At 38.3% G+C, this 15,578-nt stretch overlaps 1 protein-coding gene and 1 pseudogene across 1 annotated transcript in view; both read left to right on the forward strand.

Moving 5' to 3' along the window:
- Positions 1-15,578, forward strand: part of LOC112630994 (uncharacterized protein C10orf67, mitochondrial-like) — a 64,408-nt gene that overhangs the window by 30,695 nt on the left and 18,135 nt on the right. Inside the window, exons 5-6 of the mRNA XM_025395515.1 lie at positions 11,834-11,908; positions 11,994-12,054. Coding sequence (XP_025251300.1) covers positions 11,834-11,908; positions 11,994-12,054 — 136 coding nt within the window. The remainder of the gene's footprint in view (positions 1-11,833; positions 11,909-11,993; positions 12,055-15,578) is intronic.
- On the forward strand, positions 14,014-14,203 carry LOC112632331 (annotated as a pseudogene).

Raw genomic sequence — 15,578 nt, forward strand, 5'->3', positions numbered from 1 at the left:
ACAAGATCATGGCCTTTGCAGCAACATGAATGGAGCTGGAGGCCATTATCCTAAGTGAACTAACACAGAAGCAGAAAACCAAATACCACATGTTCTCACTTATAAGTGAGAGCTAAACATTGAGTACACATGGACACAAAGAAAAGAACAACAGACATGGGGACCTACTTGAGGGTGGAGCTGGGAGGAGACTGAGGATTGAAAAACTACCTGTCGGATACTATGCTTACTACCTGGGTGATGAAGTAATCTGAACACCAAACCCCCATGACATGCAATTTACCTGTGTAACAAACCTGCACATGTACCCCCTAAACCTAAAATAAAAGTTGTTTTTCTGTTTTGTTTTGTTTTGTTTTGAGACAGAGTCTTGCTCTGTCACCCAGGCTGGAGTACAATGGCGCGATCTCAGCTCACTGCAACCTCCGCCTCCTGGGTTTAAGCCATTTTCCTGCCTCAGCCTCCTGAGTAGCTGGGATTACAGGCATGTGCCACCAAGCCTGGCTAATTTTTGTATTTTTAACAGAGATGGGTTTCACCATGTTGGCCAGGCTGATCTCGAACTCCTGACCTCAGGGATCCAACTGCCTTGGCCTCCCAAAGTGCTAGGATTACAGGTGTGAGCTACCACACCCGGCCAAAGATTTTTACAAAAAATAAACAACAAAATTGCCAGTACTCCAAAGTGACTGCGTCGTTTTACCCTCACACCAGCAATCTTTGAGAGTTCCACTTGCTCCACATCCCCACCAACTTGATATTGTTAGGTTTTTTGTTTGTTTTTTGTTTGTTTTGTTTTGTTTTGAGACAGAGTCTCACTCTGTCGCCAGGCTGGAGTGCAGTGGCATAATCTTGGCTCACTGCAACCTCCGCCTCCCGGGTTCAAGCAATTCTCTGCCTCAGCCTCCTGAGTAGCTGGGATTACAGGCACTCGCCACCATGCCAGGCTAATTTTTGTATTTTTAGTGGAGACGGGTTTCACCATGTTGACCAGGCTGGTCTTGAACCCCTGACCTCGTGATCCGCCCGCCTTGGCCTCCCTAAGTGCTGCAATTACAGGCGTGAGCCACAGTGCCCAGCCAATATTGTTAGTTTTTAAATTTTAAACATTTTAAAATGTTATCTCATTGTAATTTTAATTTGCATTTCCCTAATTAATGACGTTGAGCATCTTTTCACGTGTTGATTGATCATTCTTAGGTCTTCTTTTTGAAGGATCTACTTAAGACTTTTTAAAAACTTGTGGCTAAATGCACATAACAGAAAATTTGTCATTTCAGCCATTTTTAAATGTACAGTTCAGTAGTGTCGCAAACATCCAAATTGTTCAACCAAATTCCAGAACTCTTTTCCATCTTGCAAAAGTGAGACTCCACTCTCATTTAAAAAATAACTGCCCATTCCTCTATTCCTGCACTTTTGTCAATTTTTAACTGTTATTGAGTTGTAGCATTTTGTTAAATATTCTGAATACAAGTCCTTTGTCAGATATATGTATTACAAACATTTTTTCCTCAGTCTATAATTTTTCCTTCTATTTTCTGAACGGTGTCCTTTGAAGGTCAGATATTTTTATTTTAATGAAGACAACTTAGTTATTTTTTCTGTGGCAGATTGTATTCTCTGTGTCTGTGATGATATCTCACATTCTGTATGTATTTCTTATAATATTGATCTTGTCTTTTTTTGTTGAATTTCACCAGTTTCGTTTTTCTAGATGAATTGACTGTCTGTGTATGAGTCGATTTCTAACCACACTATTCTTTTCCATTGGTTTATTTGTCAGTCCTTTTGCCAATATCACACTGTCTTAATTGACATAGCTTTCTAGCTAGTAAATCTTGAAATTGGGTAATGTAAATCCTTTTATTTATTTATTTTTTTCAGCTTTTTTTTTCTTTTTTTTTGAGACAGAATTTTGCTCTTGTTGCCCAGGCTGGAATGCAATGGCGCCATCTCGGCTCACCGCAACCTCCACCTCCCGGATTCAAGCAATTCACCTGCCTCAGCCTCCCAAGTAGCTGGGAGGCATGCACCACCATGCCCAGCTAATTTTGTATTTTTAGTAGAGATGGTGTTTCACCATGTTGGCCAGGATGGTCTTGATCTCTTGACCTCGTGATCCACCTGCCTCAGCCTCCAAAGTGCTGGGATTACAGGCATGAGCCACCATGCCCAGCCTTATTTAGCTTTTTTTTAGCCTTGACTTTAAACTCGTTACTTAACTTATATTTGAAGTTCAGAGGTACATGTGCAGGTTTGTTATATGTCATGGGGGTTTGTTGTACAGATTACTTCTTCAGCCAGGTGTTAAGTCCGGAACCCATTAGTAGTTTTTCCTGATCCTGTTCCTCCTCCCATCCTCCACCCTCTGGTAGGCCTCAGTGTCTGTTGTTTCCCTCTGTATGTCCATGTGTTCTCATCATGTAGCTTTCATCATTTATAAGAGAGAACATGCAGTATTTGGTTTTCTGTTCCTGCATTATTTTGCTAAGGATAATGGCCTCCAGCTCTATCCATGTTCCTGCAGAGGACAAGATCTCATTCTTTGACATGGCTGCATAGTATTCCATGGTGTGTGTGTACCACATTTTCATTATCCAGTCTATCATTGATGGGCATTTAAGTTGATTCCATGTCTTTGCTATTGTGAATAGTGCTGCAATGAACTTATGCATGCATGTGTCTTTATGATAGAACAATTTATATTCCTTTGTGTATATACCCAGTAATGGGATTGCTGGGTCAAATGGTAGTTCTGTTTTTAGGTCTTTGAGGAATTGCCACACTGTTTTTCACCATGGTGGAACTAATTTACATTTCCACCAACCACGTATAAGTGTTCCTTTATAATAACATGACTGGATTTTAGTTTTTAAAATCTCACCTTCATTTATTTACAATTAATAGGCAAACTGAAACTATATGCATTTATCAACATAGGTGACATGTGTGATATATTCCTGGCTTCCTGCTCTTTTTGTTTGTTTGTTTCCTGGCTCATGTAATATGAACCACATTTTACTTGTTTTTATTTCCTATATTGTAATGGTAAACTTTAAGGTAAAATCAAGTACCCACTACATTTCTGAAATTATCAAAACCAAAAACCAAGTAAATTTTGAGTCTTAAAACACTCTTCAAGACAAGAAGGTATATGTGTTTTTGTTCTCTGAGCTTTGTCTCAGCCCTAATTTCATCATATATTCCCCTCTTCCTTCTAGTCTTTGTTAATTTACTCTTTGTAGAGAACCATATCATTATTATATTATTCTTTTTATCACACGAAAGTATTTTTGGTTAATTACTTTCCGCTTTCAACTCTCCAACTACCTGAATAGCAATTATTTATACTTACATTTATATGTTTATGTTTAACCCCACCGGCTACTTTTTAAAAATCATGACTTCCACAGGTCTTGAGTTCTCAGTTTTGATTTATTTCTTATAAACTGGACCATGAATTTGAGTCTTTTCCTTTTGTTCTGGAGGAAATATTCTATCCACTTTGCAATGTCTTGACCTGACTAAGGCCAGTTTAATTTTTTGATGCTAATTAGCCTGTCTTCCCCATTTTGGAAATTCGTATGTTGTGTTTTTTAACCTTGAAATTTAAAAAGATGTCATCAGGATATAAGTAAACATTATTTTATTAATTTCTCTTGAATAAAATGGGCCTCTCTGATAGTCCTTTTCTTCAACTCGGACATATTTCTTATGTACACTTTTCTTTTTCTTTTAAAGACAGAGTCTTCCTCTGTCACCCAGACTGGAGTGCAGTGACATGATCATAGCTCACTGTACCCTCAAACCTCTGAGCTCAAGTGGTTGTCTTGTCTCAGCCTCCTGAGTAGCTGGGACTACAGGTGTGCACCACCACACTTGGCTGATTTTTTTGTATTTTGTAGAGACAAAGTCTCACTATGTTGCTCAGGCTGGTATTGAACTCCTGGTCTCAAGTGATCCTCCCACCTCAGCCTCCCAAAGTGCTAGAATTACAGGTATGAGACACCATGTCCATTATGTACACTTTTAATGACTGCTGTTGTGGGATCTGGGATCTGTTTTTGTTTCTTTTTCAGAAACACTATTGTGGGTCAGATACCTATTTTTCTGTCCTTCATAGTTAATCACATTCTCTTTCATGTCATGTTATCCTTTTCGTTCTTTTCCTTGACATTTTTTGGAAACTTTTCTGGTTTGCACCTTCTTTCAAAGTTTCCTGAAGAGGTTTCAGGTATGCTGGGATATTGATTCTCCTTAGTCCTCCAAGTGGCAGGGTTTAGGGCATTGCTAGAGTAGCCTGAAGCTCTGATCCAATAGTCTAAGCCCATGAGCAACTTTGTCGATTTATCCCAGTGTTCTGTGTGAATAATGTGCTTTTATGTATACTATGGCAAACTAAACGCCAGGGAACATTGCTTTACATTCTCGTTCTATTCTCTCCATTTCACCTCTACTCTTTGCTATCTCAAATATTTATTTTAATTATTGCACAGTTAGTAATTTTCTCATGTTTTACGCTAATATCTTTGTCCTAGCCTGTTTCTCAGCCTATTCTTTTATCCGGGAGTATAGTTCCTTCTTAATCTCTTAATTTGGTGTCAGGTCTAAGTAGAGAAGAGTTTATTTTGTCTCGAGTCTAAATTTTGTTGTTTCATGTTTTTTTGGATGCATGTTTTTCAAACTGTTAAATAACCCATGAATAAGAAATGGATGAATGAAAATACATATGCACAATTTAAAGAATGATAATAACATGAATGCTCACGTTCCCGAGACCAAGGCCATAACTAGATTATTACTGTGCCCCAGAAGCCCACCAATTGCATTCCTCTTCATTCCCTCTTGGAGGGAGCTATTGCTCTAATTTTTTTTAAATTTTCTTCATAGTTTTATCACTTGTGCATGTATTTCTAAGCAGTATGTTGTTGAGTGTTGCCGGTTTTTAAGCTTTCTAGAAATAAAAAATAAATAAATGAAAAATGCGTACATTGTTCTGTGATTTTGCTCCATTTTCTCAACATTATACTTCTAAGATACATTCATGCTGATGCTAGTGGTTGTGATTCACCCATTGCGAATATTCTAATACACGAATATACCACAACTTATTTACCCATTCTGCTGCCCATCAACACTTACGTTGGTTCTCACTTTTTACTATTATGAGTATTATTGCTCTCAACATTCTTCTAGTTTCCCCTGATACACAGATACAGGAGCTCTTCCAGGTTTTATACTCGTAACAGAATTGCTGGTCATAGAGTACTGATAAGTTCACTTGCTATGGGTAAGCTGCTGTGATTGCAACAACAAAAACTACACTGACTTAAATAGAATGAAGGCTACTTCATTCATGTTACAGTGAAGAAGCAAGCAGCTCCAGGCATTACGATGCCCCATGAGGAGCAATACTCCATAAAGTGATACTCAGGTTCCTTCAGTCTTACTGCTCTGACATCTCCTAAGATATTTTACTCACCCACATAAATAAAGGTGGTCAACTTCATGTCCATGGGTTCTAGACTTTTTCCAGAAAGAGAAAGTCCAGGGCAAGAATATTTATCCTTAAGGATATGACCCAGAAATGGCACATATCACTTCTACTCATGTCCCACAGGTCTGATCCTAGACCTAGAACTGCATCCAATTGCAAGATAGACTGAGAAAGGCGGTCTCTGTCTACGCAGCCAAATACCTCACTAAAACTTGGAGGTTATATTACCAAAAAAAAAAAAAAGGAAGGAGGAGAATAAGGCCAGGCATGGTGGCTCACATGTGTAATAACAGCACAGAGGCTGAGGCGGGAGGGAGGATCACTTGAGCCCAAGAGTTTGAGACCAGCCTGGGCAACAAAATGAGACCCTGTCTCTACAAAAAATAGAAAAAAAAAATTAGCTGGGCATAGTGGCACGTGCCTGAGGCTGAGGGAGGCTGAGCTGGGAGGATAGCTTGAGCCTGGGAGGTCAAGCCCACAGTGAGCCATGATTGTGCCTTTGTACTCCAGCCTGGTCAATAGAGCAAGACCCTGTCTCCAAAAAAAAATAAAAGAAGGAGGTTAGGTATTGAAGGACAACAAATAACCTCTGTCACAGAAGCTAATGCCAGATAGTTTTCCAAAGTAATATTACTCTGACACTCTAACCAGGAACAGATGAGAGTTTCTAGTGCTCCACATGGTGTTCAGCACTGATATTGTCAGACTTCATCATTTTTGCCAACCTGTTATTGTATAATGCTTACTCATGGTTTTGGAGTTTATGCGTATGTATGTGTGTTTATAATTTGTTTTTTTTTTGCCTTTTCCTGATTACTAATGAAAGTGATCATCTTTTTATATATTTATCGGCCATTCAGGTTTCCTCTTTTAAGTACTGCAGGTTTCAACCTTTTGATTCTATTGGTTTATTTCATATTTATTTTTTCATATTCTTTGTATAACTTGGATACCAATCCTTTACCAGTTATATGTATTGCAAATGTCTTCTTTCAGTTTGTGAATAAAGTTTTTAATCTTTTTCTGGCATTTTTCAAATAAATAAATGTTCTCAATATTAATGTTATTCTGACTTAATCTTTTCCTTTTTGTCTTTTCATTTTTCTCTGCCTTTAAAAAGAGTTCATCTAACATTTAATCACAAATATATTTTTCTCTATGGTCTTTAAACTTTTGGCTTGTTTTGCTTTTCATATTTACAGATTTAATCCATTTAAAATTGATATTAGTGTATAGAGAGGTTTACATCTGGTTTCATTTTCTTTTATTATAAATAACCATCTGAAGTAGCCATTTAGTAAAAAGTCTGTCTTCTCCCTTTATATATAATTCCACCTGTCATTATTAAGGGCTCATATATATGAGTCTATTCTGACTCTATCTGTTTCACTGTTTTTTTTTTTCCTGCACCAGTATAACACTGACTTAATATCTAAATCTTATCTGATAAGGCTAACGCTTCTGCCCTGTTTTGCAAGAGTGCCTCAGCTTTATTGGGTCTTTGCATTTCCATGTAAATTTTAGAATCAGATTGTCAATATTCACAGAAAAAAAAAAAAACAAAAGAAACAAAACAAAACAAATTTTATTGGTATTTCGGTTAGAATTATGTTAAATCTACAGTTCAATTTAGGCACAATTGGCATCTTTATCATTGAGTCTTCTAATCTGTAAATATGTTATATATTTTATTTAGGTATTATTTCAATAGAGTTTTATAACTCTATAGAAGTCTTGAAAGTACCTTTTTTTAGATGTAATCTTAGGTACCTTGTATTTTTATGCTATTATATTTAGATGATTTGCATATTACTTTAAGTAGTTTGTAGTCAGTTTTTGCTTTATGTAATTTTAGTCTGTATTATTAGATACTTACTATTTTATAATCGTATCTTCCTGGTAAATTGAACATTTTACCATTATGTAATGACAAACTTTATCTCTCCAAATGCTTTTTGCCTTAAAGTCTGTTTTGGCTTTATATTACTAGAGCTACCTGCACTTTTGGTAGGTTATTATTTTCTTGGCATATCTTTCAGCCTTTTGTATGCTTCTGCTTTGGATATGACTCTTTTATACAGCATACAGCTAGTTTTAAACTTTGTTCTTAATCTAGTTGGACAATCTTTGTCTTTTAACTGGGGCATTTAGTCCATTTAATTTTATTGTAATCACAAATACATTTGGCTTTAATTATACCTTGTTATTTTATGTTTTATATTTGTCTCTATTTTGTATGTGTTTTTCTCCTTCTTTACATTTTTGAATTGGTTATTTTTTTTCTCATTTTTTTTTTTTTAATTTCTAAACTCTTGTTTCTATCAAGAAAGGTTAAATTACCTCTATGTGTTTACAGTGGTGAACAATAAAAGTCCTTTGGGCAATTAAATTTCAACTACCACTCTCTGTCAGTATATAATGCTGTTGTCATCTATTTTAACTCTACCTTGTCTTCTTAATCTTCATAGCACATTATTATTATTGGTGCATTTGATTAATATTTGTTTAGCTTTACTTACGTATTTACCACTTTATTTGCAATACCTTCTTACATCTCAGACCCTCCATCTGAGATCACTTTCCTTCTACATGAAGTACATGCATTAGAAGTTTCTCTTTTTTTTGAGACAGAGTCTCGCTCTGTCACCCAGGCTGGAATGCAGTGGCTCAATCTTGGCTTACAGCAACCTCTGCCTCCCGGGTTCAAGCAATTTTCCTGCCTCAGCCTCCCAAGTAGCTGGGACTGCAGGTGCCTGCCACCACTCCTGGCTAATTTTTGTATTCTTAATAGAGACAGGGTTTCACCATGTTGGCTAGGATGGTCTCAAACTCCTGACCTCAGGTGATCTGCCCGCCTGGGCCTCCCAAAGTGCTGGGATTACAGGCATAAGCCACTGCGCCTGGCCTAGAATTTTCTTTAGTGGGGATCTGCTGGAGGCCAACACTTTCAGTTATCACTTGACAGAAAATGTCTTTGGTTTTGCCCCTGTTATTGAAAGATATTTTCTCTAGGTGTAAAATTCTAGATTTATGATACTTTCTCTTTGCACAATGAACATACCATTCCACTGTCTTCTAGATTCCATTGTGGTATGGTTTGGCTGTATCCCCACCCAAATCTCATCTTTTTTTTGTTTGTTTGTTTTTTGAGATGGAGTTCCACTCTTGTCGCCCAGGCTGGAGTGCAATGGCACGATCTCGGCTCACTGCAACCTCTGCCTCCCGGGTTCAAGTGATTCTCCTACCTCACATCCTGAGTAGCTGGGATTACAGGCACTTGCCACTACGCCCAGCTAATTTTTGTGTTTTTAGTAGAGATGGGGTTTCACCATGTTGGCCAGGATGGTCTGAATCTCTTGACTTCGTGAATCGCCTGCCTCAGACTCCCAAAGTGCTGGGATTGCACGCGTGAGCCACCGCGCCCGGCCCCAAATCTCTTCTTGACTTTCCGTGTGTTATGGGAGGGACCCAGCGGGAGGTAATTCAGTCATGGGGCGGGTCTTTCCCGTGCTGTTCTCGTGATAGTGAATAAGTCTCACAAGATCTGAAGGTTATATAAAGGGGATTTCCCTGCACGAGCGCGCCTCTCTGCCTGCCACCTTCCACATAAGATGTGACTTGCTCCTCCTTGCCTTCCACCATGATTGTGAGACTTTCGCAGCCACGTGGAACTGTAAGTCCAATTAAACCTCTTTCTTTTGTAAAGTCTCCAGTATGTCTTTATCAGCAACATGAGAACAGACTAATACACATTGTTAGCATTGGAATGTTGCTATCTCTTTAACTGTGACTTTCTTAACATTAATCTGTCTCTCGTCTTTAGCTGCTTTTAAGGTCTCTTTCTTCAGTGTTCTGCATTTTTACTATGATGTGTCTAGTTGTTAATTTCTTTTTGTTTATTCTGTTTGAAATTTATCAGGATTCTTGAAAGTTGAGGTCAGTTTGTTTCATCAGTTCTGGAAAGTGTTCAGTTCTTAACTCTATATTTTGCCGTACTCCTATTCTTTTCTGTCTTCTACTCTGACCAAATGAGGTTTTACCTTTTCCCTCTATCCTCATATTGCTATTGCTTAGCCTTTATATTTGACATCACTTTGTCTCTCTGAGTTGCATCCTTGATAATATGTTTCATTCTCTCTTGCACTTTATTATTATTTTCACAGATGTATAATTTTTCTGCTAAAATTGGCCTCTTGATTTTCATTTCAATTATTATATTTATAATTTTTCTAAAAAATAGAAATAAATTTTGTTTGCTTTTTTAAATATGCAAACAAATTATTCATCATCAAGCTTCTACGTTTTATTTCTTGAAACATATTAAACATACTTATTTTATATTCTATGACTGAGAATTTCTATATTTGAAGTTTTAGAGACTCTGGTTCTACTATCTTGTTTATGCTAGCAACTACTCATGATGTATATACAGATTTTTGACAATGAACTGCTCACTTTCCTTGGAACCTTATTTATAAAAATTCTCTGAGGACTCGGCTGAAGAGGAATTTTTCCATAAAAGGTTTAAATGTGCTTCTTTCCATTGCCATGAACACCATTATTCTGGAATTAGTTAAATTAACTTTTTTAGCATTTACTTTTCAGACCACCTTGTGAATTCAGCTGGTAAATGGCATGGGCTAGTAATGGTTAGGAATTCACAGGAGGGTGTTTTTTGTTTGTTTGTTTTGGTTTTTTGTGGGTTGTTTTGTTTTGTTTTGAGACGGAGTCTCGCTCTGTCGCCCTGGCTGGAGTGCAGTGGTGTAATCTCCGCTCACTGCAAGCTCCACCTCACGGGTTCACACCATTCATCTGCCTCAGCCTCCAGAGTAGCAGGGACTACAAGTACCCTCTACCACGCCGGGCTAATTTTTTGTATTTTTAGTAGAGATGGGGTTTCACTGTGTTAGCCAGGATGATCTCGATCTCCTGACCTCGTGATCCGCCTGCCTTGGCCTCCCAAAGTACTGGGATTACAGGCGTGAGCCACTGCGCCCAGCAAAGGAGGGGTTTTTTTTAATGGTATTCAACTAGTTGCCAACCTTAGAAGCAGGCATTTTCCTTGCAAACTGCTTGGGGGAGCCTCACTTGAGGTAGTATTTTACCTTTACTCTGGTTATAGCATTACAGTCCCACACGTACAGTGGGGTGGGAGTGTCTTGTTAAATTCCACACCTTAGGTGGACTGTGAGTTGTATCCTGTCCTCCCAAGTCATAGGAACCTTTGACAACTCATGCACATATTCAGGAAGTTTGGCAAATGCCCTCCAAGTGAATGAGAGCTCCAGGGTGGAAGTCCTGGGTTTCCATCTTCTCTTGGTCTAGGACCTGAGTATTCCTACTTGCCTGCTTGCTTTATTTATTTATTTATTTTTGAGACAAGGTCTTACTCTTTAACCCAGGCTAGAGTGCAGTGGTACAATCACTGCTCACTGCAGCCTCGACCTCCTGGGTTCAAGTCATTCTCCCGCCTCAGCTCTCCTAGCCCCCTCAAGTAACTGGGACTACAGGCATGTGCCACCACACCTGGCTAACTTTTGTAGTTTTTGTAGAGACGAAGTTTTGCCATGTTACCCAGGCTGGTCTCAAACTCCTGGACTCAAGCGATCCTCCCACCTCGACCTCCCAAAATGCTGGGATTACAGGTATGAGCCACCATGCCTGGACCCTGCGTTTTTCATCAGCTTACAGCAACACTGAAAAATACAAGAAATGAAAGTCTTATTTGGATTTAAGTTCTATGTCTGTGTTTTATTCACAGGTAATCTTTCCATACCACATCCAAAAGTCCTTTGCATTTCATTTCAGCCTATTCATTTCCAGAGTCATCTGTCTACATTTCCTTGAATCCATATATTCTTATACTCCATTGTCCCAGCCAAAAGCCTTAAGGAGATTTTCATCTAGATCTCATAATACATCATTTCTAGAAGTATGTGCTTCCTTTAATTTCAGGAAACTTTTCTTTAACTTGGGAATCAGGACACCATTGCTGTAGCTTCTAGTAACTAGGAGGTGGTGGGGACGCCCTTGTGGCTTCCAAACAGTTGCAAGTAGTAAGTGTCAATTGTAGGGACAACCAAAAGGAAGTCGAGTCAGAAGAGATACTAAGGAAAGTAGTTTTCTTAAATTTTCTTTCAAAGTGGGCTGAAGAAGAAAGAGACTCTATCCCATTGGAATAAAGAAAAGGATTTCCCCAGCCATATTTGAGCAAATAAGTGACAAGCATAGTTTCCATATCTTGGTCAACTAAAGGCTGGAGAACATTAACGTCCATTTGATTGACTATTATTTCCTCCTGATAACACAGTACATATCTTTTGTGTCTTTCAGAAAGTAAAACCCTTATTAGTGCAATCTAGAACAACCATAACAGGTACATCCTCTTCAAGTCATTGTACATCTTCAGTAAGTAGCTTATTTCTCTCTCTTAAATATTTACTGAGTTAATATTATTCAACTTAAGTAATGAAAATTTTTGATTCACTTACAGGTATACAGTAAGCATGTGGATGTAGTCAGTGATCAGGCATCCCTTCAACTTTCACCAAAAGGTAAGAATCTTTTTGTTGGAAATGAGGTTCACACCAGAACGGCTACTTAGTCTAGATTAACTTTGCTTTTCTTTTGTACCCTGAGGTATTTGGTATTCTGGGCAAATGCATGACTTTTTTCAGCCAATTTATAAAATTATTGCACAGATAAACTGAATAAAAGAATACTAATATATACTTCTGACTACTGATCACTGCTAATTGAAAATCAATCTATGCAAGGCCCAGTGGCTCTTGCCTGTAATCCTAGCACTTTTGGAGGCTGAGGGAGGATCACTTGAAACCAGGAGTTTGAGATCAGCCTAGGCAACATATAAGACTACCTCTACAAAAAAATATATATATATATACAAAAATTAGCCAGGCGTAGTGGCATGCACCTATAGTCCCAGCTACTCAGGAGGCTGAGAATTTGCTTGAGCCCAGGAGGTCAAGGCTGCAGTGAGCCAAGATCATGCCACTGTACTCCAGCGTGGGTGACAGAGGGAGACCCTGTCTTTAAATTTAAAAAAAAAAAAAAATTAGTTTTACTTCAAAACCAGAAACCGCCTTAGTTGGAATCTCATTTGTTTTTTTTAAATTAAACTGCCAACAAACCTGAAGCTCCTGTTAAATTCCTATTTTTTTCCAACTTAATAATTACAAGAAATGTAGACCGGGCCTGGTGGCTCACACCTGTAATCCCAGCACTTTGGGATGCTTGAGTCCAGGAGCTTTGGACCAGCCTGGGCAACCTGGCTGTCTCACCCTCCTGAGTAGTTGGGACAACAGGTGCGTACCACCATGCCCAGGTGATTTTTGTTTGCTTGGTTGATTGGTTGGCTTTTTTAGAGATGAGGTTTTGTCATGTTGCCCAGGCTGAAATTATTTCTAAAGCATCTTAATGTACTCACATTTTATGTAAACATATGGATTAATGAGTTTAGTTGGCTTGAAATTTTTTTTAACTTTAGATTCCGGGGTACATGTGCAGATTTGCTGTGTAGATGTATTGCATGGTGCTGAGGTTTGGGCTTTGATGGAATTCATCACCCAATTGGTGAACCAATAATTAGTTGTATGGGATAGGAAGTTTTTCCACCCTTGCCTCCCTCCCTCCCTCCTTTTGGAGACCCCGGTGTCTGTTATTCCCATCTTTATGTCCCTGTGTACTCAATGTTTAGCTCTTATAAGTGAGAACATGTGGTGTTTGGTTTTCTACTTCTGTATTAATTCACTTATGGCCTGCAATTTTAGTTAGGAAGTTTAATTAACCATAGAATTCCATTCCCTAAAAATTCAATTGAGGATTTTGCATTGAAAACTGACTTTCCCTAGCCAAGAAAACCATTTTGCAAAGGTCCCCTTGAAGTGACACAAATACATTTTGATGGCCACATGACACATAAGGCAGCCCCACTGAAACAAACACTGTCACTCCCTTTTCTAAGCCCTGAAAATGCAAAATGTAGAGTTACTGCCGCTCTGTCTACTGAAAATCCTCCTAAAATCTGTTAGCTCATTTTTTTGCCTTACTAATAAAATTGAATATAAATGTTTTATGATCCATAATTTTACAGTGTGCTATAAGGCTCATCATTCTGAATATTAATCAGCATTATAGAGGAGGCATAAGATAAAATGCTCACACCAGAAGCCTGTGGACATAACCATGAAATTTCCTCCTATTCAATCTCAGATACAGCTTTGACATGTAATGTTCTTCCCTCTAAAGATAGTTTTGGGAAATAATCCAGTTAACAAAAATTTCTTATTAATTGGTTCCAGTTAATCCAAAATTTACTAGAACTAAATTTCCTATTTTTACTGAATAAAAACAACTAAATGAATGTTAAGAGGAAAGCTGAATTACTGATTTTCTAATTTGGGGAGTAAATGAATCTTCTCTTTAGAAAGCATGATCTTTAGTGGTAATGCCTTGCAGATGGCTTTCAAGCTGGACATTTAAAGGACCAAAATAGCTTTGCGCAGTGGCAATATTGCAGCCAATAAGGTTTATCTGAGGTGTGATTATTGCTAATAAAAGGGCCAAATTAGCCTAGATTATTGCTAATCTTCACCAAACAAGTTATTCCAAGCTCCCAAAGTACTTTACAAGGTTGAGTACCCTCTTCAGACTCCCAGGAAATAGTTTAATACATTATTAATGCTTTCAAGCACTAATTCAAAAATATCTATTAAACAGGTATTAGGTATTGATATGGTTTGGATTTGTGTCTTTGCCCAAATCTCATGTCGAATTGGAGAAGGGGCCTGGTGGGAGGTGATTGGATTATGGGGGCTGATTTCCCCCATGCTGTTTTCATGATAGTAAGTTCTCATGAGATCTGATGGTTTAACAGTGTGTGGCACTTCGCTGTCTCTCTCTGTCTCTCCTGTTCCTCCATTGTAAGATGTGTTTACTTCCCCTTCTGCCATGATTGTAAGTTTCCTGAGGCCTCCTAGCCATGCTTCCTGTTAAGCCTGTGAAACTAAGTTAATTAAACCTCTTTTCTCCATGAGTTAGCCAGTCTCGGGTAGTTCTTTATAGCGGTGTGAGAATGGACTAATACAGGTACCTAAAATATAAGGGGTTACTATAACCTGTTTGGTAACAGATCCCAAACTGAACACTTTAAAGTTAAAATGCATTCCATTTTTAAATATGTAAATAGGATAGGAATATTTAAAATATCCTATGGAACATTATCCTTTCTGTTACAGAATCCTCAGTGTTGGCATCAAAGGTTGAGCTTCTTAGGCTATACTTTCACACCACAAAACACTTTGTGAAATTACATGTAACTAGCATTCAGTGGATATACGTAATATTCTAAATGCCTTTCACATTTTTACAATCCTCACAAAAACCCTATGAGGTAGGTACTCTTGCTTTCCCCCATTTTACAGGTAAGACCATTGAATACAGAGAGGTTTGTAAACTGGTAGGTTTATATTGCAAATAAGTGGAGCAGCTGGATTCAAATCCAGTGTAGGCTAAGGGTACGTGCTAATCCCCACTCAATTATTTTCACCTGCCCCAAGATTCATGCATGACAACACGGAAAATATCCCATTTGCAACAAAACACAGTGGGGAATATCCATGGTGTAACAGAGAGAACCTGGGCTTTGGAGGCTGACAGACTGCTTCCAAGCTTAGGTGACTACTTACTCACTGGTGCCTTCATCTTAGTGCTCCCTGTTGTGTAAAACAGACATGGCAACCCCACCTCTTAGGTTTGTTATGAGGATGAAGTGAGATCATATATGTGACATGCCTAGCTGATTCTTCTCTCTGCCTGTCCTCTTGAGCTGTTCATAGTATAATCCCAAGCTAAAGCCTTGCAAATCTATATTTTAATCCCCCCATGAAAGTAATGATGCCCTAAACAGTACGCTAATAAATTAAAACAGCTAATCTCTACTGCTTTTTTTTTTTTCTCTTGAGATGGGGTATTGCTCTGTCATCCAGGCTGGAGTGCAGTGGTCCAGTCATAGCTCACTGCAGTCTCAAATTCCTGGACCCAGGTGATGCTTCTGCCT

The sequence above is a fragment of the Theropithecus gelada genome, chromosome 9 (assembly GCF_003255815.1).
Source record: "Theropithecus gelada isolate Dixy chromosome 9, Tgel_1.0, whole genome shotgun sequence".
In the NCBI taxonomy this organism is placed as follows: domain Eukaryota; kingdom Metazoa; phylum Chordata; class Mammalia; order Primates; family Cercopithecidae; genus Theropithecus; species Theropithecus gelada.